The sequence below is a fragment of the Cyclopterus lumpus genome, chromosome 14 (assembly GCF_009769545.1).
Source record: "Cyclopterus lumpus isolate fCycLum1 chromosome 14, fCycLum1.pri, whole genome shotgun sequence".
Taxonomy (NCBI): Eukaryota; Metazoa; Chordata; class Actinopteri; order Perciformes; family Cyclopteridae; genus Cyclopterus; species Cyclopterus lumpus.
The window spans coordinates 19,108,409-19,134,670 of NC_046979.1; the positions used below are offsets into that span (position 1 = coordinate 19,108,409).

Here is a 26,262-nt window from a genome sequence, read left to right on the forward strand (position 1 = left end):
CTGTGATTCAGAGAGGAAGGGTTAAAAGCATTTGGCCTCACTCCTTCACCGTAAGCAGAAAGCATAGTCCTGCACCCAACTGAGGAAAAAGTGTGGGGGGGGTCCAACCTAGTAAGAGCAAGTTAAAGCTGATAAACATTGTCTGTGGGAGGTGATGGAGAAAGAAAGAGAGATTGGTGAGGGGGAGAGCGGGGGTTTGCATGCATGGCAGGCACAGTCGAAGATTACACCCAGGGGTCCCAGGGGTCCCGTCCCCCAATGACCGAGGTGTGTCCCTCCCTCGCTCACGGAGAGAACGACTTCACCCTGCTCCCTGGCGTTTCTCGCCGTCCCAATCTCTCCTGTAGCTGCTTGTTTTAATCTTCTTCGAGCTCAGGTTTTGCTCCTGAAGCAAATGGTGCTTTGCACTTTGCAGCGTTGGCAGAAAACAAGAAGTGTGAGAGGAAAGGGCAGGTGACGCTGTCCCTCATGGGCCAAGAGGGAACAAAAGGGGATTCTAGTGTGTGTGTGCGTGTGCGTGCGTGTGTGTGTGCGTGCGTGGGCGTAAAACACTCAACGCTTCAAAGCGTGTGTTTTTTTTTGTTTGTGTTTTTTGTACCTGTGATTCAGGTGTGTTCTCACTCATCTCCAAGGAGAGGCTTCCTTTGTCCCGCTCTGCCTCCGCCTCTCAGGCTCATTCGGCTTAACGTCTGAACGTCCACTGTTGAATGGATGCGGCGTCGGCGGCTTTGTGATGACGCTGCACGTCACCCGCGGATGATCATGGGTGACGTCATGGAAAAAAAAAAGGCAGGCCCCTTGAGATAGACAGGGAGAGAGTGAGACGCCCCTTTGTCATGTAGAAAAAGGTTAAATGAGACATGTTTTACACCCTCTGAACACGGCAGTTTAACGCTGCAGGCACTACTCTCCATATTACTGTCAATCCATGAGTGTTCCTTTTCTGTAAACAATTGAGTAATTATGCTTCCCTGTGTGTGTGTGTGTGTGTGTGTGTGTGTGTGTGTGTGTGTGTGTGTTCCAAAGGATTGTGACTGGAATGTGCGTAGCTCTTTTCAGTACTATCAGTTAAGTGAAATGAGCGAGTCAAGACCGTGTCACCGTCAGCTTCCCTGGGTCAGCCACGTTGCCACGTTGCCACGTTGCCACGTTGCCATGTCGCTCAGTGCTGTTAGAAGAGATGTGGGTGCATAAAATCAATATTACGGTGCAAAAAGTCAGGGTTTAAAAATGACCATGAGGAGATTTACTTACTGTACAGTAACATTGTGACTAATGTCACACTAACTCTGTCTAACCTGCCACCACACAAATGAACAGACTACTAATGGACATGTATGACCTCGATGGCATGTTACATAACCTGACAAAGAACACCGCAAACAAAGCAGATCAAAGAGCGCTGTCAGATGAGATTAAAGTCGTTATTGTTATGTGTAACCATGTCAATGTGACGTTGTGTGTCGTATCGACGTGGCTGTCACATGTATCCCTCTTCATGGGGTCATTTATCTTACTCTGTATATTTCCTAGTCTTTTTTTCCTGTCTATGCTTTCATTGTTTTTTTTATTTTAAATGTCATGGAAGTTATTGATGGTCACTCAAAACCTCCCTATTAGGCCAGTTTGCAGCATCTGCACTTTAAACCCTCTAATCAATATTTTCAGCACTCAATAGCCGGTGGAGGTCCATAATTGAGACAGATCTGCATGTCAGAAAGAAGTGTTTTATTTTATTTGATCAGTAATAGCCTGTTGCCAAAGCATCTTGAAAGATATTCTGCTTATCATAAGGTGAACTAGATAACATTTGACTAATTGTGGCCCAACTTAGATAAGACATTTTTAAACAGCAGAATATGTATTTTAATGTGAAACTAACAGAAGCTACACATTACATAAAAATGTAGATGTCTCATCTCGTGTATCACTTTTCCCTGTAATTCGGTGGTATATATTTAGTATCTTTGGAAAAGTTTGGGATCTGGACTAGGATTTAAAATAAGGTTCTGTGGGTTTGAATAATCCTTTTCTGCACAACATAAGTTTGTAATGATGGACCCGCTAAAAGCTCTGTTGGGTTCAGCCGGTCTAATGGCATGTTGAAGACAACCTAGATGTTACAGGATCAAACATCATGTTAGTGGTCAAAATGCATGTTTGTAACCTACAACAACTTAAGAGGGCAAGTAAAGGACCTTTGAAAATCTGGTCAACTATTGTGTGTGTGCCCCTGCTGCCCCCATGCAGGAGGACTGAGGGCTGATATGAGCCAGAATGGATGCCAGTTGCCTCTCTGGCCCGATGACTAAGCAGGAATCAGAGCGGACAGGAGACGGCCTCCAGCCCCCCTCCGAAGCAATGACATATCTCCTTTGATTCCCCTACTCCTCCATCACACACACACACACACACACACACACACACACACACACACACACACACACTCTCTTCTGGTGTGATATGCTGACCTAGTGTACTCTGTTGGTCATGTGTCATAGAGCCTAAGCCTTTTATGTATTGGCCTTCATCTTCATAGCTGTTTTTTTGACCAAACCGCAATGGCGGAACAAGGCATGGGCATAATGGGTAGTGTATGTGTGTGCGTGTGTGTGTGTGCGTGCGTGTGTGTGTGAGGGGGAGTTGAGGAATTAGTGATCAAACTATGATGCACATAATGCCTTGTTCTGCAGCCCGGCAGTGACCTCATGGATCAGTAACTGATTCGCTCTTTCTGTGTTTCTTTGTCATACAGAAACTGTTTGTGATCGTCACCTTCAGCGGGCACATAGTGGAGCAGATGGTCTCCCTCATCGGGTGAGTAGCTCTCAATTTGTGTCTCTGTGTGTGTGTGTGTGTGTGTGTGTGTGTGTGTGTATGTGTACTTGTGTGTGTACTTGTGTGTGCTTGTTTGCTCTCCGAAAGTACCTTCGGGGTGCGCGGCTGTCACACATAAAAGAGTCGATGCCAAACTCGTCGCTTCAGTGTGAGATCGGCCTCCTCCTCTTCGGGACTCTGATGAAGGTCACGTAGAGTCAGAGGTGGCTTTGAATTAAACGTGGGCATTTATTTTGGGTTGGAAGATGTCTATCCAGCTTGAAACGCCTTGTGCAGCCTTTGAGGTTTTGTCACATTGTGTTCTCCGTTTGGCCTCCTCACTCTGCTCTTATGGTCCACATGGATCTTTCCACTGGATGACTATGGGCATGAACTTGTTCTCGGTTCTTCACTGGACGGGATGAACTCTTGTCTGTCATAGGAACCTCATGACACACTGATGTCGCCCTTTGAACCAATTGATCGTTACCAATCCAACCTTTTATTCCTTCATTAAAATAAGGACCCTCGGGAGTCAGACCACTCACACGGTACAATATGCGCTCGTGTTTATTTGCTTCAAACCTCTTGGGAGGAAAGAAAATATCGAGTTTGAGTTACAGATGGGAGTGATTTCACGAAGGAAACTTATTTGTGCCAGTATATGTGCATGCCAAGCTGGAAACGGCATCAGTGTTGTGTTGAATTTACAAACGGCACAAGGCTGACAGACACAGCAGGCTGGTTTTGAAGACAAAAAAAACAAAATAAAAAGTCAAACAAAATGTAACAATCCTACACACACATACAGATAGAGGGCTTCTTGGAAATAAGAGCAAGATGTATGCTGAAAGAGCCTGGGTGCTGCGTGTGGGTGCTGATGGGTGCCATGATGGGTGTCCTTGTAGAGATGCCAGGGGTTTCATTTTTGTTTCAAAAAATATTTTGAAAACAAAGCAACTTAAGTAGCTGCTGATGCTCTTGTTCTCCATGTGTGTGTTTTATTACACACATGTTCTGCCTGAGGTCTCATCAACCGAGCTGAGACAGCTCTAGCTTTGCCAAAAGGCATTTCGCTGTGTTGGGTTGTGAAAGTCGTGCCTCTCTCGTCAGTCACTGCTCATTGATCTGCAGACTCAAAGCGGCAGATCATTGGTTGCTGACAGGTTTCAGTCTGACTCACTGCCCACTTCTTCTCTAAAGGAAGTTTCCCTCACTACAAGTTGTCAACCGTCACCTTCCTTCCTCGCGGAGGCCTTTCCACCCTCAGCTCTGGTTCTCTGTGCCGCTCTCACTCTCACTCACACAGCACCTTGTGAATGGGTGACAGCCTCTCCATTGTAACCCTTTAGGCACACACCAACCGCAGTGTCAGTGTTAACTGTGCAGGTGAAAGTCAATTTACACCTTTACACCCGCATGAATGCCAGCACCTGCTGTTGCACTGGTTCCAGTTGCAAATGAATGCACACACATTAACCATAAACACACACACACACACACACACACACACACACACACACACACACACACACACACACACACCCTCACGCATACACAAAAACATTTGTCCTCAGGATGCCCTCTTTCTGAAAAGTTATATTATACAGCTTTTCTTTTCTTCACCTCAGCAACAGAACTTTAAAAGTTTTCAGCGAAGCAATTAGCACCTGATTATTTATTTATTTACTTAATTACTTAATTTGTTTTCATTTATTCAGTGTACCTATTTTCTGAGAAATCCTTGTTTCTTGGTTTTGCGCAAATAGATTTCTAAAACAATTACTTTGAGTCATGCCTGCATAACATCTTTGATGTTTTTGAAAATTCTTGCACCAATTACTCATTTGCTGTGTGGTGAGTTTTATAATATCTGTGGTATTTCTTTATTTTTAAGATCGTGGAGCACCTGCTTTCTTTTTTCAGCTTTTTTTGCTCGTTGATTAAATAGAGAGACAATGTGTGTCTTTATTTAAAATAGAAGAAAGACACATTTTGTCAAACTGAGTCCAAATCTTCATATTTATGATTAGTTTGTTTTTGTTTTCTTGGCTCTGGATTTAGTCGGGAATATTGCTGATTTTTATTCTCACATGATAAAACTACATGATTAATTTTCCACTCTTTGCATGTCAAGTGAACTAGTTGGCACACACACACATGCACGCACGCACACACACACACACACACACACACACACACACACACACACACAGACACACACACACACACACGCGCACACACACATACACACAAATGTCAATATCCATAACTTCTGAGTGTAATATTTTACTTTCAAATGATCACTCACTGAAAATGTACAAATACTGAACCGTTATCTTTTATGATGTCGCCAATAATATAATTTTTTTTTTAAGTATCAGCTCCATGACAAAACAACATCCTTCACTAAGTTCATCAGCACTTGAGTATTTCTCCTGGTTAATTAAATTAAATTAAATGTATTTATTTTAAAAGTTAGAATATGAGTATATTTTTAGTGAACAACATATTAGTAGTGAAAAATGATTAAACAAATGTACATGTGTACATTACCCTTTTTGCCTTATCTAAAGATGTGTAGCACATTTATTTCCTAAATCCAAACGTATTAATTAATTATAGTTTGGTTATATTTTCATTTGGTAAATATTCCTAGAATCATGATGATGGATATTTCATCAGTCAACAGGGTGGGTCCACACATTTAAAAAATGTTTGTCACTAATGTCAATAATAATTCTGTATCATGTCATATATTATGTCTTAATTAATTAAATAAAGTATCTTATTTGACTTTTTTTAGGGATCTTTCTAAAGGTTTTCACATCAGCAATTCAAATCAGGAAATGTTTTTCTCTGAATGACAAATGGAAAGTGTGTTATTGAAATTCAGCCTCACGAGAGAGCTTTGGATCTCGTCATGAGGCTTTAAAACTGTCAACAGTCATTTTTATCACCTCTGTCAACAAAAAGTCATTTTTTTACAGGCTGGAAATAAAATTTAGAGAATATGCAAAAGACCTTTTAAAGAACAAGTTGAACACAAGTGACTTAACATTTCCATTATACATTTATGACTGTCTGATGTTCCTTTTGAGAGTGAGACCAAAAAAATGTGTTTGGTGGAAAAATAAGTTATTTGACAGTTGTTCAATCTTGTTCTTCCATTTTCAACTGTTTTTCTAATTTGGGGCAAAAGAAAAATGTGCGTCAGACATTTCAAACTTGATCTATTACTTCTTGATTAGTGTTGTGGAAACACATTCATAAATCTCTGGCAGACGAGTTCCACTCTTGTTTTCCTGCCGTGCAAAGCATGTAAGGTTAAATCTACCACTCTCTGTCAGCAGTAGTAGGATAATAATAAAGATTATTTTTGCTTTGAAGTTCCACAAAGTCCCAATAAAAGCCTCCTCCGATGCCTTTTGGGCTGATAACAAGAGGTCTGATGGAGCTGTGTGTCTGATCAGACTTGTTAGGTTCCCTCTGTCCTGTGACTAATGTACGGATGTCTCCTCTTCAAGGACGGCTGTGCGTATGCAGTCATTGTTTAAGTCAGGAAAAATGTTGCAAACTCGCATGAAGCAAGGCTTTGATCGAGATCTGAAGCAGTTGGACGCTCCAGAGGGTTCATGTCATTTATTTAAGTGTTCGTTCAGCAGATTTTTGCCCATTAGTCATAAAAGAAAAAAAACCTACACAGGTTTTCCATCTTTGTCTTTTTAGTTTGTAGATTTGACCAACAAAACATTAACTTTTCAACTACATTATATTGGTCATTATACCCTAACTCTATGGCCCTCTGGTTTCCCATCCTGAGAATCAGAGTCTTATACCCCAACATGCTCATTTTCTACACTTATTTGTGTAACTGAGGTCAATACGCCTGGACAGACTACAAAGAGTGAACAAGCCCCTGCTGCTGTGCTCCATATCATTTCAGATTTATCTTGTTCTGTGCCCAGTCCACCTTGTCCTCCTTTTTCTTATCTCAGCTGGGGCTTCGTCAGCCGGTGAGGTGGTGATATACAGCAGGAAGCGCTCAAAACCAACCACTGCGTGCAGTAATGGAACGGGGAGCTTTCCTGTGTTTGGCATGCTGTCTGGGCCTCCAGTCCCTGGGTTTGATCTGTTGTGAGTCGCTTTGTTTCAGCTGAATCGCTAACTCTGATTCATGCCACTTTTTCAGCAGCCATGTGTGATGATACATGAAGAGGAATCGCTGTCTGCAGGAGTCCAGTGGGTTTACACCGTGCCAGTGGTGACTGTGGTGGGGTTAGGTTTAGTTTCTGTCGAATTCTGGGAGAGAACAACGTGTGAGGTGATTATGTTTGTGAGAATGTGGAAAAGGGAGAAATAAGAGCGGAGCAGAGACAACAACAGAGACACAACTACAGTTTAATCCTATTATATCTCATCTTCGAGCTTTGCAGTTAAAATTACTGTTCTCAATAATCCATCATCTTGATTGAGTCAGTCGCTCTCTGTGTCCTGTATTGAGCTTGGCAAATCCCTCAGACTCATGTGTCAAGGGAGGCCTATCACTGTCGGGCTCTCGGGGAGGAGGCCATTGAGATGCAGAGAGGAAGAGACGAGACTTGAAAAGGTTATCCAGTAAAAACCGGCGCACGTCTCCATGAGAATGCTTCCATTTACATGTCGGTCCATCTCTAAGCCGAAGGTCCATTACCAGCACAAAGGGCCCGCAGATGGCCGCTCCATCCACACAGGGCTGTCGGCATTCGGGGACCACAGCAGGCGGGCCCGCTCAGCGGGAGGCCAGGAGAGAGCCACAGGTCAGGCAGGGCAGCCTGGGGTTGTATGAGCCGCTCACCGGATCACACTGAATTGTTGTTCTGAGAGTTACAGCTCAGTTGTTTTAGCTGTGGTGGTATACCTTAGCGAGGTACTCAGAGGTTGTTAGTGCAGTCAGCATCATGGACACTATTTGTTCTGGTTTCTTTCTCTTCTTTGGTTCTGTGTATCAGGGATTGTTGTACTAAAAAGGACCAACTTTGGAAGATATCCACTTGATTTGTGTAACTCAGACTGTCTCGTATTAGCATCAGACAGTATGGAAATGAGGGATTTTTTGTTTCAATTGTAATACGGGCACCTGAAAGACTAGAAAGTTGGTCAACCTTTAACAAAATCCATTATCATCTTCCGTTCCTGTTTCTTACGAGCGTGGAGGTCGCAACTAATTCTTCTGAACAACTCAAGTAAAGTTGGGTTACTGGAGAAGTGGAATTGCTGAGAACCATGCGAGCTATTCTGGGTTTTCACAGTAGTGCAGTTATTTGTGTGCGTGTAAAAGTACTGGAGTTAGGGGAGAAACGTCTGTTACTGCTTGTTTCCACTGAAGTTCAACCCATCTTGAACACACACCCTGGGCTCATATAGAAACTAGCTTTGTGTGGTTTCATGCTGAATGTGGGCTTGTCTGGCTTGAAGGTAACTGTGGCGTCGCCTTGTAAGAGTTGAAAGCAGGGAGGGATTTTTTTGAATGTTCCCTATGTCACCACATAACTCTCTGTGAAGCAAAACGCACCTATTTGAGGCAAAGAATGTCCTTGATTAATCAATATTATCTGTGCAATAAATACATACGGAACCAATATGAAGGGTACTGTGGCCTAAGCCACAGCTTATTGGTTTAAAGTATTTCACATGTGGTGCCTGTCCTTTTGTAGAAGAATGTGAGTGAAATAAATCCAAATGTCAATGCATTTTTTTTTTTTTTACTATTCAAGTCTGTGTCACATGACTGATCCTATAAATAGCCCTCCTTGAGCCATATGAGCAACGTCTTCCCGTTAACCCAATCTGCCAGAAGGGAGGGTTTTCGATCCTATTAGTCACCGGGTGCTCTGGTCACCTGAGAAGCGCCCTGACAAAGATGCCATTGATCAGTCCTTCCACGGCCTGCCCTTTTCTCCTCAAACAGTCAAGACACCTCACTTGGGATGACGGGATCAGAGGCAAACATGGCAAGACAGTGGGAGTGAGGGATGGAGCAGCAGGTCAAGGCCGACTCTCTCTTTTTATACAGCGTTGTTAAGTTTAATGCGAAGGCCCGGCGGGGCGTCCATTTTCTCCATCCCCCCCACTTCCAGTCGGATATCTCTTGGCCCGCAAGCTCTGACAGAAATACAGTGAGAGGCAGTAACAGTCAGAGAGGTTTGACTCCGAGCCAAAAGGTCGTAATACTTTAGGATAGAATAGAATAATTTAGAATAATATTCAATTATGGTTCGGATTGTGTGCTGTCGGCCTGCGTCTGCAGGTAATGGCACCACGAGGGACTCAAAGGGGTACACAAAAGATCTGAATGTCATTGTAGCTTTGATGAGTAGGTGTCTATGTGTGTGTTTGTGTGAGTGAGAGAAAGACACAAAGAGAGGGAGAGGTCAAACAGCTCTGGTGTCATATTATGTGCCTCTCGGGCACACTGTGTGTCTCGGGACATCCTGCTCTATTCATCCCTGATTTGTTTGTTTCGGGTCACAGTCGCAGGCTCTCGCTCATCAGATCATTCCTGCACATGCTCGGTGAAATTACTAAAGTATTTATTCATCAGGATGGTAGCTGGCTCGTATGTTGTTTTAGGAAACAGTATGCCATTGATTAATTTTTATCAGGGGGGGGGGGGACACAAGACGGACCTCGAGCCAGCGTCATCCACTGAAGTGTGCGCCGTAATGTGTGCGGTGATTTCACCAGTTGTCACGGGTATGTGTGTCTTCGTCTGTGTTGTGTGAGAGAGGAGTCATCCCAGACAGGACCTGACTCAGAGGCCCGGGACCCCTCTCCCTGCTGCCTGCCCTGCCTCCAACACACCTCAGTCAAAACAGCCATGTTGTCCCCCATGAGCCTGATTCACAGCAGATTACTGGAGAGGGAGAGAGATAGTACGCAGGGTAAATACGCTCGCTATTGTCCAGTTGTGGATCAGCCTGAAAACCCAGGCAGCCATAAATCTTGATTATGAGGAGGTTCGGTTATATTCGTTTCATCCCAGTCACATAAATCATTTACTTATTATTTTATTTTGTGTCAAACTTCAAAGATGCACCAATGTGAACACATTGTTTTACTTTGACTAGATCTTAGGACGAGACCGCCACAGGATCTTAACTCACATTCACAAAGTATAACTGTTTTGTTGGTAAATACTGTAGTATTTTGCTTTTTGCTCAGTTGTTGTTCCAGCACATTAGGACGTTCCGTAGCATTCTGTCGCACAGACATCGGCAACTTACACTTGTCTGCACTCGGTGGCTGCTGACCACAGCCTCTGCAGCGTGTCAACTCCAATGCATGGCCGTCATCAGAAACACTTTTGACAATATGACAACTTTTTGCTTTTGTGATCGGCAAACTTTGTTACAAAAATAAAAACACTGATTGAATTGACCTTGCTGCCTGTCTTAACGTCGAATACGTCCTTGCTGCTTTGTGAAGCAGTGCCTTATAGAGCAGAAGTAGAAGGTACAGCTGTACTTCAAACGGTCTCAAGTTCTCCTTTATTTCAAGAGCCGTATTCCACCCCGTGACCTCGACTCGTTGGCGTGTTTCAGACCTTCACATTTATTTAGCGTGTCGTAATGCGTTCATTTAACTCCTCTTGTCTGTTTCAGTTTTCTGACTTGCTGCAAAATTTCCCTTTGGGAGTGACAAAATGTCAATTTAAGTCAGAATACGGTGGGTGCGGTTATCACCGGGTCATTAGGTGTTCATTTAAAAGGAGGGCTAGCCGTCCCATCGGAAACAATGTCGCCATAATTCCCACACAGCGGTCAAGCATGACATCACACGATGGATGGAGACACTGGAGTATCAGCGAGGCCCCATACCTTCTTCTTCGTCTGTTCTTCCACCTCCTCTTCTATTTCCAGGCTGCCAGTTGCTGCCACTCTACAAGTAGCAGTATGACTTGTCTGGACGTGTCTCCACTCACATCTGACTCACACCTTTCTCACTATTGAAAGGGTCAAGGCCTGGTTAAACAGTGACCCATCAACACCACACCCCTCCACACCCAGACCAGGAGGCCTGTATGGGCATGCTGACCTGAACCTGGGGGGTAAGGGGGGGTTGGAGGGCTGTTTTATGTGGCTGTCTGGGAAGTGAGATGAATAATAGACTTCTATAATTGGTGCCCCCTGATTTCCTGGCAGCACTGCGGGCACCGGAGAGGATAGCATGTGTCCGAGCTTGTGCACACGTGTTTGCATATGTGTGTGTGTGTGTGTGTGTGTGTGTGTGTGTGTGTGTGTGTGTGTGTGTGTGTGTGTGTATGTGTGTGTGTGTGTGTGTGTGTGTGCTGGCTGACACAGATGTCTGTGGAGCAGGGATGTGATAAACACACTGGGCAGGGGATCTCCGTCCAGGAGTGGGCTCCATGCTTAAGTGGTGAAGTCACTGGGAAAAAGTCCGGTTGAACTGGAGGAGGAACACACACCCACACGCACACCCACACACACACACATACACACACAGATATTACCTTACAGCATTTGCACGTGAATCAAAATGTTCCTCACAATAAAGTAAAAGATACTTCTCCCATAATTCCATTATTTAATCATTCTGACACTTAATACAATCTAATTGGAGCAGTAGTAATTTATCAAGCATGTGCTGATAAAAAAGAATGAGTTGGAGCGTCAGTGTTTCGCACAGAGATGGTGTAGAGGTCAGAGTTTCAGTACCTCGGGTCAGAGCGCTGCCTAACCACAGTGTGCGTGTGCGTCTTGCGGCGTCTGTGCTGTTGTGTTAGGTGTGAACTGTGACCCTGTGGAACATTGGGTAACACTAGCGATTGCCTAAGCCAGTTGTTGTGATGGTGTCGTAACTAGTTGGACCTGGCCAGGGTTTGGCTGTCATGTGAGCCCTTGTTCTCTATCATCCCCTCAGGACGTCAGGGCACGTGTGTGTGTGTGTGTATATATATGTGTGTACTTTTGGGATTTTATTAGCAAAAAAAACAAGAAATTGTGACTTTTATGAGTGTGTGTGTGTGTGTGTGTTGAAGTGCCATTGGAGGTGGCAGCCTTCAGAAGGGGCAGACAGGTCAGAAGTCGCCTCTGACTCATACTCTGTGGAATTTAGTCTTCACGAAATGAACACGGGACACCTAAACACGCTCCACGCTGTGTGAACAGGAAGTGATAGTTCATTAAAAAATAAGAGACTGGCGTGACTCTCACAAATTGACCCTCCACAGTAATAGAATGGCTGCAGGAAGGTATAAGAGATGTGGGGACTTTCCATCCATATCTCCTTGTTTAGTTAAAGCGTATCTCCCCGTCATTTCTTTCCTGATTATTGAGGAAGATAGCATCTTTTCTTAGTTAACGAGCCTGGTTTCTGGAATTGTCCTGTGCTGTTTTTTACACTTATTTCTATTTTTATACTCGAGGCTGTTTCCATCTATCATTAAATGATGATGTATGGATGTGTAGTTTTTGGTCCCTAGTTGTCATTATTTTTAAAGATGGAAATTTGGAGCAGAGGATGCTGTTTGTACCTTTTTGTCCAGCAGCCTTACAGCAAGCATTGTACTCCAAAAGATACAAATAGTTTATGTGCTACTTTTTCTGTCAGAACAACGCAGGTGTCCTTTGTGTAGTTTGTGTAGTTCACAGGAAAATATATAGTTTTTCATGAATTCTCTAACATACGGAGGTGATGAGTGTTGATGAACAATTGGGGACCTGTAGAGAATGCAGGTCTCACAAATCTACCTTTTAATATTTTGAATTATTTTGTCTTTATTATTCAAAATGATTTTGGTTCTGTCTAAATAAATTAAATATTCATACTTTAAGCTGTGTTTGTGTGTGTGGCGAAAGCAACAGATCTCTTTGTTCTCCATTGTTTCTCTTCTTTAAAGCTCTAATCCAAAAATGAACTCTATTGTAAAGTCCACTAACGTGCAGCATTGTTGTATCAGACCAAACACACTGAGGCAAATAGTCAAACAGTTTGTGTTTGTGTTGCACAGATGTATTGTGTGACTGCACTGAGAGTGACTTTAAAAAATAGAAAATGTATCAGTTGGATGGCATTGTCGGAAAGCGTTTCTTTTGTTCTTCTTTTTTTAAGAAAAAACGTACGTGGGTCACTATTAATTTATTCTTGGATGAAATGGTATTCCGCCTCTCAAAACAGTCGTTTTGCATACTTTAATAACACAGGCTTTAAAATAAAGTTTGTATGGATGGTCGGAAAATGTCAATTTTGTGTCTATTTTTATTTGAACTGCCATCTTTTTCCTTCATTCATATGAAATGATGCAGTTTGAGCTGCTGAGCTCCTCTTCACACGTCACAGACAGTATAGTCTGTAATTTTTACATTTGTTAATTTCTTTAAATACCTCTGTTATAACTTTTCATTTCAGTTACTATATTAGATGATAACAATTGTCTTGGTAGATTGTGACTGCTGTATTGCATACAGTCCTACAATCCATTTGCTATAAATATCTTCAACTCTTAATGTCAGCAAATTTGATGTTGATTAAAAAAGTTTTCTTTTTCTTTTTCCTACTGTGTGTAGGTATAAGTATATAAAACACAGCTATGTTGTTGATATTATGCCACATGTATTTGCTGGGAATCATTTTTGTAACCCAGGCATGTCGAGCTGATTATCTTTGCCCAACTTCTGGAAGTAATTCAGTTAATTGGAAAACAACTGTCATAAAGTTTGATAGGATCCACACGTGCAGTCTTTTATGGTTGTACAACCACCGACATTTTAAGACTTGTCTTTAACTGTAATTATTATCCTTTTTTAAAACTATTTTCTCTCTTTGGAAGAAGAGTCACATTTTATGAAACTGTTCGGATCAACGGCAATGTTTTTTTTAAAACTTTGCAATAAATTACAACATTTTTAAATACATTAAATAATTGTTCATTATTTTAATGTGAACATTTTCATGTGAAAATCCATATTCATATTCTGTCCTTTACTGCCTTTATAAATTATGCAAAAAAAACAGTTCAAATAGAAAAACTATATATTCAATGTAATTTTAGGCATATATATATATATATATATATATATATATATATATATATATATATATATATATATCAGTTTAAGCTAAATCAATACAATCAAAGGCCATGATCTATAATTCAGCTTTTGTATTTTATCAATTTAATTTAGAACAAAATGATTAAATCTGATATGCATGTTCTGCACGCCTAATTATATATATATATATATATATATATAACAATTTTAATCAAATACTTTTCACCATAAATTGAGATATGATTATCTTTTGTTCTAAATTAGTCCCAACATAAATGTGCCAGAGCTTGTGAAGATCAGTGTAAAGATTAGGCAGAAATGCTCTAAGTAGTTTAGTTCAAACTGATGAAAGTGCTGTTTCTGGAGGCCACAGTGTTTTAGAAACTCACCAATGAACAAAGATACAAGCAAGGAGTTTTCTTTTAGTCTCATTTAAAGGACAGGATTTTAATAAACCGTTTTTTTATGTTTGCTCAGTAGCTGCAGAGTAAATAGTTCAGGCTTATTGTTTGTCAAATTACATCGTATGTCTGTTGTAAATGTCTGGTTTTTTTTCTCCCTTGCCTCAACTCAACCTCGAGAGAAGTCCAAAAATAAATTTTTAAATTCCCCAAATTTTACTTAACATTTAGATCAAATTTTACTAGAATCGCTGATCTACTATAGGTATTTACTATTTATTACATATATTTAATGCATGCAGAAGTTACACAAATCTCTCATTTAATTCCAGTTAGAAGTTAATTTTATCTCGAGAACTAAGAAAGTAAATATTCTGAACTTCTTTCACAAAGAAAGATGATTAGCATATTATGTACTGGTACTCACTGGTGGTAAATCATGAACACACAATTCTTAAATCCAACACTTTTCACAACACCCTCAGCAGAAAGTGAAAAATATATTCCCAAAAAGCAGAAAATCAGCAGATATTTAATGGAAAGAGCAAGAGACTGTCCTGACTGAGGCATTAAAAACGTGTTTTCGACTTGACTCTCTTTGTCGGTGGATTTGCCCCGGCTCATGACTCAGTATTGCTCATCGTGTAGGAGATGATTCGCCCGCCATTTCTCAAAACTGTTTCGCTCACTCTTTGTCCTTGCTTGTTTACTTTTATCTGCTGAACTCGTGTATTTCCCCCTGTGTGTTCTGATCCTTCTCGTTCTTGTGCAAACTCACATTCAGCTTTTCCTCCAGGTGATCTCTTTTTTTAATTAGCCTGGTAGGTTTCTGTTGGTGTAGATGATAGGGGTTTTGTGACGTGGGGGATGGGAATAGGAGAGGCTTTGTTTCCCTCCAAAACAACAAAAAAAACAGCTTGATTTTTGATACCGTGTGTCCTAACCATTTTCTATTGTGTAATTTAAAGCGTGATCCATCTGTTAGACTTCCTGTCTGCTTTGCCCATTCACTCGTAGGATATCTATTGCCTCGTATGAATTTAATCATTACTAAAAGGCTTCCTTGTTATATACTCAATCATTTAACGAATCAGTTTTCTCCTAAGCATAACATAGGTGTGTGTGTGTGTGTGTGTGTGTGTGTGTGTGTGTGTGTGTGTGTGTGTGGAGGTGGGGAGGGACGGAAATGACTTGCCTCCCTCAGAGAAAGTTATCAGCCATAAACTCAACCGTATGTGACATGACTGCCCCCGCAAACCTGCTTTAAAATCTTTGATGATGCCTCCCCAACACGAACAAAAGACTTATTGGTGGAACATGAGGAAAGTTTTGAAACAATAGCACACGGGATGTAATTGACTGTGTATAGCCACATTAGAGAATAATTGAAGGTCTTTAGTATGTATTTGTTTAGTGATTAATCACTAGCTCCAGCCTAGGGATGGGCCACTGATTCGCTATTCTAGGGCATTCTCTGCGTCTTTTTCTTTTTTCGTTGAGTGTGTGTGTGTGTGTGTGTGTGTGTGTGTGTGTGTGTGTGTGTGTGGGGTGTGGGGGGGTGTGGGGGGGTTCAGTAGTATGCTTGTAGTTGGTGGCTAAATCTTGTAAAAGGGTTTCCTAATATGGGCCGTCTTACAAGGAGCGCCCTCCCCTCTGTGGGCCATCCCCCCCCAGATCTCTCAGCCAGTGATGACACAGCTCGGTACGACTCACTTCCTCATTAATTGGCTGAAACCAGTTCTTACAGGAACCGCCTGTGATAAATGTGAGAGTTCTGAGAAGTCATTCATTTCTCCTCGCTGCAGCGGCAGAGGAGGCACTGCAGGGGAGTTGAACGAGTTCACCGGTGTGTGTGTGTGTGTGTGTGTGTGTGTGTGTGTGTGTGTGTGTGAGTGTGTGTGTGAGTGTGTGAGTGTGAGAGTGTGAGTGAGTGAGTGAGTGAGTGAGTGTGTGAGAGAGAGAGAGAGAGGGAGAGGAAGCCAAGTATGCATGTGCGTATTTGTGTGTGTGAGGGAGAGAGAGATAGACAGAGAGAGGAGAACGGAGCTGGAGAATGTGGGTGACTACTGCTGTACGAGGACCGGCCAACTTTATTATATGCCTCTTTATTTTTACATTTTCGTTTGACTTTTTCATTTGGTTTTCCAGCAACACTGTTTCTTAAAGCTGTGGTAGAGGCTGTACTTTATTCTCTCTGTGTGTTCATGTATTTGTGGGGATGAGCGCTGAAGGCATCGTTTGCTCTCCCCGTCTTCCTCTCCTCTCAGAGAGGAAGCAGGGGAGAGCGACACTGTACAGGACATAGGACAGCATGCCTCCCTTTGTTGCTGCCCTTGGGCTGGTGAGTAACAATGATGTGACGTGATTTGTGCCCCCCTCTTTCCCCACATGCCTCCCCCCCACCCCCTCCCTCCCATTCTCCTTCTCTCTTCTTCCTTCCTTCCTTCCCTCCCCCCCCCCCCACCCCCCCATCTCTCTCTCTGTTGGTTGAGGCAGATCTGTTCCACTGCTGGGTGCGGCACTGCAGAAGCCCTTCAGGGAGCACTTGGAGGCCCAGAAGGCCAAGCTGCACCATCAGGCTGGAGAGGGGATCCCAACTGTAAGTACAGGGGCCTCAGCGCCCGGCTCACAGCCTCTATTCATTCACGTGTGCGCGCCAAGACAAGAATGCAGCCCCCTTACTTTTGCCTCCTTCTCCTTCCACTTTTTTCCGTTGCTTTCTTCCCTTTATCTCCGCCTTCCTTTATAAATCTTGACCTATTTTCTCTCTCAAACACAATTCTGTTTTCAACCTCTTCACCTGAACCATGAGCTTTCAGATTTAAAAAAAAAAAAAGAATGTAATCAGTTTCATGTATATTTTTCAAACTTAATTTCATGTTTATAAGAGAAATGTTGATGTTGTAGACTACTATGACCTGTAGTGATACAGTAGATTACAGAGGCTTGTTTAGGGACAGAATGACAGAGTTGGTTAGCGCTGCACTGGGCGGGCTGGAGGGGAGGGGAGGGGGGGGGGGGGGGAGCAGAGGGAGGAGGAGGAGGAGGAGGAGGAGGAGGAGGAGGAGGAGGAGGAGGAGGAGGAGGAGGAGGAGGAGGAGGAGAGGGGCCAGTGTGGGGTCTGGCTCCACTCGCTGTATTGAACTGTACTACTGTAGCACGGGGCGTGCTGACTCATGCTCCATCTTACCAATCGGGAGTGTGTGTGTGTAAGTGTGGTCACTCCCCAATGTGTCACACATACACACACTTGCACTCAATGCCCTCCCTGAACCCAGCATTGACTGTAGAAAGGGGCGGGGGCCCACGCTTCGCCAGTGACAATCCATCAAAAACCCCTGTCTAGAACAAAAAGAGCCAGTTGTAGCTTTAAGCCTATTTCTCTTTCAAAGCTTTTTTTAAAAATATTTTTTCTCCCTTGATTTTTCTCCTTTCTATGCGCAAGAAAAAAAAGGATAAACTTTGAGTTGCACAAGGACAGATTAAGGCATTTCGAGAACAATGTTCCTCTTTTCTTGTAACTTGAGCCTCCTGCAGTTACAGGAGAGAAGCGAGGCAATTTAACTTGGTGGAGGCAGGCTGGGGTCAGTGGGGGCGTTAGAGGGAGGACGGTGGGGGCTGCCGCGTGTTTTATTACCCCTGATCTCTATCTGCACATGGAGCTGGATCCCCACCTAGCCTACAGCATCAGGAGCAGAGGGGAGAGCAGGGTGTGGGGTGAATGGAGGGAGGGAGGGAGGGAGGGGGGGAGGGGGGAGCCCTTCAACTTACTGACCCAGCTCCTCTCTCTCTGTTCTTACTGTGGTTCCTGGCAGGAGGAGAGCTGGCTGCCGTGGCTCTTTGAGAAGGTTGTGGTCATCATGGTATGCTTCTTTGTCTGCTCCATTGTCAACTCCATGGCACAGAGCTACGGCAAGCGCAAGCAGCAGGACAAGCACTCGGAGGGCAAAGCCGAGTGAAGGCCAGATAGCAATCGCAGCCAACCGTCAACTTCAGAAGCTCCCGACAAATCCGTACTCATTTCAGCGCTCCCTCCTGGCCCGTAACCCGCCAAGTATTAGCCTCCAACTGGTTCCCCTCTTGTTATGGTGGCAACATGTTTATGTTGAACTTGGACTTCCATTCACTTGCTTTTTGAAGGCTTCGCATTCGGTAGTGATTTCCGCAATTGTTCTCTGCAAGGTAGGTGCTTGTTGGGATGCGTGCGAGTGAGCTGTTGCGTCGTTTGAACGTCCACGTCGGTGCTCTCATCAGCTCCTGAGCACGTGAGAAGAAGCTGCTGGCCATAACTCCCCTTAGTGAGTGAGGCCTTACGCTGCGCTGTCTGTGCCACTAGAAGAGTCACTTTATTGGAATAAGCTAAGAGTGTTACTTTTAATTGTGAAGTGTTTAAGTTTAATTTGTTCAATAATCTAAATATGTATTCTCTATTTTAGCTTGTTCATTGTTAAGACTGTATTGCACTGTGGAGTTATTTGGCAGCATTGGCTGCGTGTGTAAGATAAGACGTGTAAATGACTTCTAAGTTCGTGGATAATGATATTTCAAACTGTTCGCAGTCACCACTTCTTTTGTGTGTGCAGTGAAGCGCATCAAGGTACTTTTGGATGAGAAATGATAAATCGGTCATGAATCACCCTGCTGTTCCCTTTGTCTGCCCTTATTGTTCTGCTTCCAGGAAGAGAGCATATGAGTCAGCCCGGGGCTACTTTACCAGATGCAGCTATATATTGAATCAGATCTGAGGCTCTGTGCGCGTGTGCCTGTGTTTGAGACGGGGAGTGAGAGGGAGATAGTAGGTTGGGTTTGTGTGACCACCGCCACATTTGTTGCTCTCCCTTTTATCTTTTATGGATTTAAGCAGATTGGCTCCACTAATAGACGAGGACTGCCTGGAAGTCTTAGTATAGACAGTAGCTGCTCATTTAACTTAGAGGCAGGCTGTGTCATGGTAAGTGTTTTTCTTTGTCTTCACTTGTCCATTTTTTAAATGTTATTTATTTATTATTTTTAATTGTTTTATCCGCTTTTATCTCCGGTGAAGACGGCAAGCTTATGTTTGACATTACATGAGCATCTCTCTGCATTTCATATGATCGGTGTTCTTTTATTTCCTTTTTGCTCGGCAGATAACGTCAGCTGGCTCTCGGTGTATGCGGTACATTCTCTTTTTTTTAAATATTATAAATGTTCTTCTCCCTCTCTGTACCGCTGCTGCGCTAGGTTGGACTGAGCACAGTGGGCGCTAGAACAAGCAGGGAGGGGGAGAGGGAGAGCGAGAGAGAGAGAGAGAGAGAGTGAGAGAGAAAAAAAAAAAAAGAGCCCTAGAGTGCACAGTGAAAAGCGTCTGTGCCGTTACCTCAGCTGAACCTTCGAATGAACTCGTTGCACTGCCTCAGTCACGGAGCCAGGAGACGAATCACTCGAGTAGATTCAAAACAGAGGGGCACTGTTGAGCAGGCTGAACCCTGTGCTCTGCACCAGCTCTAGTCAGAACATTCACATCTCCTCTTTTCTCCTGTCATGGTAAGTCGGATCAGGGATCCTTTTTTTTTCCAATTTTTTTTTCTTTTCATTGTTGTCGTTTCTGTTCATGCGTACGTCTCAGGCATGTCCGTCACTCTCTCGGCCTGTCAAATAGCTTATCAGACTGGTGTTGGCTGTTAAGATTGCAAGGCGACAACAGTCTGTAGGCTGTCTGACATTTCGGGCTCTTTCATCTGACCAGCATCCTGTTTTGTCCTCCTTCTGTTATTGCCATCGTCTCCGTTAGCATCAGTTCCCATTTTAGAGGTGTGTGTGCTGCGATGTCACTTCCTTTTATCCTAACCGCTTGTGAAACGTCAGTAACATTGGCCTATTGTTTATTCCCTCCATGATGACGTCTGTGAGGGTTTTCATGTGGTTTTATATGGGGAACTGTGTTTTTGCATGTTTGCAAATGCAGATGTAGTGATGTCAGTAGAGTACTTCTGTATATGCGTACGTGTGTGCGTGTGTGTGTGTGTGTGTGTGTGTGTGTGTGTGTGTGTGTGTGTGTGTGTGTGTTGGCTCTGTCCTCTTGAATTTCCAGAGAATCCAGACAGCGCACACCTTATTGCAACACAACACATTGTGACACACAGTCCTAGGTATGGTACACGCAGTGCTCACCCAGCGCTCCCCTTCCCTTTCACACTTCCTTCTTCTCTCTTTACTGAACTTTCTTTGTTGCTCAATACGCACTTTTTTTTCTTGAGGGGATTTTCTTTTTCTTTTTCGAAGGGCGTGTGGCAATTGGTAATTATACAAAGCTGAAAATTATTGCTTGACCAGCGGATACTTTTGCCGCAAAGCTTCAGTTTTATTTTAGATTCTTTTTTCTTTTTTTCTTTCTAAAACAGAGCAAAAGGGTAAAACTTTTTCCTTGTCATAAAAGCAAAATCCTTGGATAACACTGGAATGGCTCACTGGCTTAGAGTGTTTTTCTTGGCAGTTTCAGGATGTCCTGTTCCATAAGGGAGCCCCCTTTTGGCATGCCTGTGTGTGTGTGTGTGTGTGTGTGGATGTTTGTCTAGAAATTCTGTTTATATTTTGTAGTGTAAGTGCCTCTATTCTTTGTCTAGTATATCTGTACCGCAGTTATTTTAAAGGTATGTAGTGTTTTCTCATGTGCTTTCACTATAAATAAAGTCCATTGAAAAGAGGATTGGTGTTCTGTTCATTATGTGATAAGTCTTGATCACGCTGGGCCGGTGTTGACCCTCAGTCCTCCAAAGAATCTCACATGTCAGCCGAGAAAGGGGGTCAAGACGGATACTGAGTCCAGCACAACTCAGATTTCCCCGTCTACCGTTTCACATCCAAATGGTTATCGCATTACTGATTTACTCTCTCCACACTGACATCATCTCCATTTCAGATTCCATGTTCAGCCATTACGGTGAGCTGTGAATATAGCTTCACTTGCAACACTATTACCATAAACTAGACAGTGTATTAGCATTAACTAATAATAATGTGAAACATTGTGGCTAAATTATTCCACCAGTTTAAAATATGCTTCCTATATTAAACATTTACTTTGATTTAAATGTGGGGAATGTGCCATGAAATAAATGATGATAAGATGAAATGCATTCAGTTTTGTTTGTGTTGTGTCACACACATTTGCACAACTTCGTAGATGAATCCTTTAAATACATGTCATACTTTATACACTTTTTCCAGTCCTTTTAAATAGATTTCATGGTGATATGATTCAGGTCATTTTAACCTCAGATCTGGTCTCTGTGGGTATGAGGTTAACAGTGGTGTGTTGGGTTACTGTGATTTTGTGTTCTGGGGTCAGTGGTGTGACCTGTGCTAAGAAACACCTGTCGGAGGAAGTCCTGTTCCCAGAGCGGCCACGCCCCGAGCACCATGAAGACGACATTCTCCACCAACCTACCCCACCCCACCCCGCCCGGCCCCGGGGCTGTGGCTGAAAACCCAACATGCAAATCCTGCCTGTCCAAACAGGCTAGGGGACTGGTGTTCAAATAATGACTCTGCTTTTGTCCTTCCTCTCGTCTGGTCTCTCCATATGCTGTACAAGTACTACCCCCCCCCCCCCCCCCCCCCCCCCACACACACACACACACACACACACACACACACACACACACACACACACCCCACCTCCTCCACTGTCACCCGCACTTGAGTATTTTCCCCCTCCCTAACCACCGAGGGATGCTGATATATCACTGACTTCATCCACCACTCACAAGCCCACTCTGCATTTGGTTATCCACTTAGTTCCTTTCACACTCTGTCTCATTAAATTATGCTGACCAAGTTCATTTGTATTCCCCCTTTCCTTTAAAAAAATAATTACAATCAAAAAAATCCCATTAAGCTCCTTTAGTAAGTAACAGTCAGACGTCATATGGGACCACAGTGGAGTGAGAAAGATGCTTCTTCCCAAAGGAAAGTTCACGGTATCACACAGTTTGATGTGTAGTGCCAAACTGTTGGAAAGTTAATTGTAGTTCGATTGCAAGAATGAAAAGAAAAATCTTAACGAAATAAAATTAATGGAATGTAAATGTCATCTTTATATGTGTGGATATCTCTTCATACACACGCGTGTATATGTGTGCGCACACGCATCATAACTGGTTACTGTGAAGCCCCGGCTCCAAAAGCCTTTGTTTCCTTTATTGTGGCTTTTGGCATGCTGAGATCAAACAAGCTTACCAGCGACATCAGGCCCTTCACAATTCCCTCCATCTGAGAGGAGCGATATTACTGCTCTCATTTGAATTAGATCACAAGGGCGATTCAGAAAGATTGAGTGTCTCACCCAAAGTTCTTCAGCAGGCACTTGGCTCGCCTCGGTTGTTGCGTGATTTACAATGATTTAAATATATCAGTAAAACCGTCACTATGTAATAAAGTACTATTTCTCAGATTGAATTTGACACAACAGAACCCATCTCCCTTGGCTGTGTTGAACTAAATTCTGCGTTGGTATTTTAACAGAGCATAGTTAGGCAGGAGCATCTGCTGCGCCTGCCCACGCAGTGCCAGCATGGCAGACAGCCTAATGGCTGGTGCCAGGTGGCAATGCCAGGACACTGACGAAACACACACACACACACACACACATCTGTAGCTCTTGGGCCTTTCTCAAGGAGTTAACATCCAAGTCGTGTTTTGTATTTGTTGTTTCAATTTCAAAAGGCAGTTGAAGAAATCTAAAACAGGGACACAAATCAATAGTTGTCTATAAGCTTTTTTTTTGTTTTTAGGGAGTTACTTTCAGAGGAAAATATCTCAAACTTGATGTTGTCCCAAAGCAAAAAGTACAATTTGGTTCTGTGCAACCTTTCACAAATGAGCTTTGTGTGGCTGCATGTCATATGGAGACAAAGGAGTCACAGACCTGCCTAATCTCCGTTTCTCCTACCCTTTGTTTTACCATAGAAACTGCACCATTAAAGTGTGTCGTAAAACACACAAGGGGTGTGACTGCTTTAGTAGGACTATAGCAGCAGCAGCATGCCTGAGAGTAGAGTGGGCGTAAAATTCTAGCAATGTACCTAAAAGTCCAACGCGCACACACACACACACACACACACAGTCAGAAGCAAGCCTTTGATGTGAAAGGACGTCACTGAGTAAAACCTTTGGAATGCTTGAAATCCAACGGTATGGACTTCACTCTGCAGCTGACTTTATCCTCAGCTGAAGCACAGCTTTACGTGTCAATGCAGGTTTCTGTGTCATGACACGATGCCATCTCACAGATATTACACAGGAATGTCTCACACTGCCTTGCCAATCATGCCAATTCTGTGACTGCGTGGTGGTGCAATTTCTGTCGAAGATGCAAATTAGGCAACACTTCAACTGGCATCCCGGATGTGTAAAGAGAACTGGATGCAGAGTAGGAGGCGACGCCTATCAATTCTGTGAGCAGGAAACAGTTTGACATTTTGGGAAATGTGCCTACTAGCTTTCTTTTCGGGAGTTAAATGATCCACCGTCTCGGATCGGAGCATCCTTATTTGTTTAAGTCAGACACCAAGAGAAAAAAACCCACGTATTTTTAGATGTAGCTTTTTGCTCTGACACATGCCGGTATATATATATATATATATATATATATATATATATATATATATATATATATATATATATATATATATACCGGCATCAGAAACATATGACATGACTATTACCAACTGAAGCTCTCAGCCTTTATGGCAGTGCAATCAGAGCTAATTTTAGTCTCCTCCACATACTCTGCATGAGGCCTGTTTACCGCATGCAGCGCAGTTGGTTGTATGCAGCAGGCCCATCAACATGCTCCAAACAACCACAAAGAGCAAAAAAAACCAGACACATCCACGCCAGACTACACAGCAAACACACTGTGCTCCCAGCTCATCTGGACGGGCTTTTCTGCAGTGATATTCCATTCACTTTTCTTTAAGAGGAGACACATATATTCATCCCACACACTAACAGGCTTTTCTAAAAATAGAAAGAAAGAAACTTTATTTTATTTCAGAATCCAGTCAGTAACATTTTTGTGGAACATTTTTGTTGACAATCAGAAATTACTGCATATACATTTCAGTGAGAAAACATCTTTAATATGACCCTTTTTAAGCTCATTCTGTTATTCCAAACTCTAGTGGACATATCAACATGTATATGCATGATTGTTCCTGTGAGCTTCAGTTCCAGTTCTGCTCACCTTTCCTTTGTGGAGACTTTGTGTTGATTGAGACATTTCAAATATGGTTAGAATGGCCAAAAACCAGCACAGCTAAAACGACAAGTGTACACATCAGTAATATACACGTCAGTAATATTATATATATATATATATATATATATATATATATATATATATATATATATATATATATATATATATTATGGCTGAGCACATGAGACTACTGACCCTTTGAACGACACGTACATATATAGGGACTACTTAATATCTGGCTTTAAAAACGTACCGTCTATTCAATAGACGGTACGTTTTTAAAGCCAGATATTTAATCGGTATTTGACAGAGATGATCACAATAGACTGTATTGTGATAATTTCTGTCAAATACATGCTGCTGTTTAGTTAAAGGAGAACACCTGCCATTTCAACACTTTAATATTATTTAAATTTAAATGAGCATCATAAAAAACAAACAGATCTGGTAGGGTTTTCTGAAGGTATTGGTACTTGTTGTCCACACGAAGAACATTCACATTGCACAAGGCTTTGTCCCGCAGTAAACACGTATGCATTCAAGAAAAAATAAAGAAAACACACATCGAGACACTGACAGCTTTCACCCTCCGTTTTATATTAATGACCTGTCATATTGACAACGTCCAAACATGAGAAGACGGTATATATGCAAAGTGACTTTGAATGCCGACCCCAAGCCATCACACGGACCCACAACAGAGCCCCGGGACTTTCTAACAGTGTCTAGTCTGTCCTTTTTTCAACATAAACAAAGCTAAACAAAACAGAGAACACACACAGAAAAACATATTTCCTTACCCAGTGCAGCTGGTTTTGATCACCGGGCAATCAAAGTAAAACAAACTATCGGATGGACTTGAGGCAGCACTCAAAGTAAGGCCGCCCTGCAGGGGGCCCGTCCTGAGCCTCTTGGGAGTGGGACCCCCCACAACAAAAGAAGCTGTGGTAGAGCTTGACCTTCTAGCTCCTAGTGGGAATTTCAACTGTAATCATTTTTCATCTTTTACTAAATTATGGTGGAAATCAAATACTTTAACAATGACTCATTTCATTGATGTGCCTTGCTGCAGCTGGGACGCCCTGCTGACTGCTTTCACATCAGCTGTATTGAAGGAAAGCAGCAGGAAGAGATTGCTGAAGATTACATTTATTTAATATGCACCTCCAACAGGCTTTCCTGTTTCCCTCATTATCATTATGAGCAATCGTACCTTTAGATTCGGGAAAACAACTGACCTAAAGAGGGGGCCATATTGTAAAAACCCTGCACATGACTTGTGTCGTGATTTAAGATCATTGTTGTGCTGTCACAGCAGGAGATCTGCTGTTATTTGAGGGGAATGTGCCTTTCTGTATAAATTAACTTCTTAAAATCCCCCTTCACGTAAATAAAGTGTTTTTGGTTGGAGTTTTCTTTCTTCACTTGGATGTTTGACACTACAAAGGTGCTTTCACATTTTCACCCTCCCCTAAAACACACACGTTTGTTGAAGGATAGGCATTTTGTCAGTACTTTAGATGGGACCAAAGTGCTGCGATAAAGTGTATCTATGAAGGCAGATATTAGGATGAATGGCTTTCACACCCTGAAAAGGATTCCCTCTTCCTTGCTGCCACCTACTGGTAAGAAATGGGAGCTGTAGACAGACCCAGCAGTGAATTACAGGGGCATGATTGGAAAGAACCCACCATGAAACTGAAGCAGCTAAATGGAACCCAGCCGTCACAAATTTCTTATTAATATC

The 26,262-nt window shown here is 42.7% G+C and overlaps 1 protein-coding gene across 4 annotated transcripts in view; it reads left to right on the forward strand.

Annotated features, from left to right (window-relative positions):
* The window catches only part of LOC117742691 (vacuole membrane protein 1-like), a 53,267-nt gene extending 32,309 nt beyond the window's left edge, over window positions 1-20,958 (forward strand). For 3 of the 4 annotated variants that reach the window (XM_034550269.1, XM_034550270.1, XM_034550267.1), the window contains exons 10-11: window positions 2,756-2,817; window positions 16,769-17,278. In XM_034550269.1, coding sequence (XP_034406160.1) covers window positions 2,756-2,817; window positions 16,769-17,021 — 315 coding nt within the window. In that variant the 3' untranslated portion in view covers window positions 17,022-17,278. Of the gene's footprint in view, window positions 1-2,755; window positions 2,818-16,768; window positions 17,279-18,087 lie in introns of those variants that run through there. The other variant, XM_034550268.1, reaches the window with a different exon arrangement.
* Window positions 20,959-26,262: the final 5,304 nt, after the last annotated feature.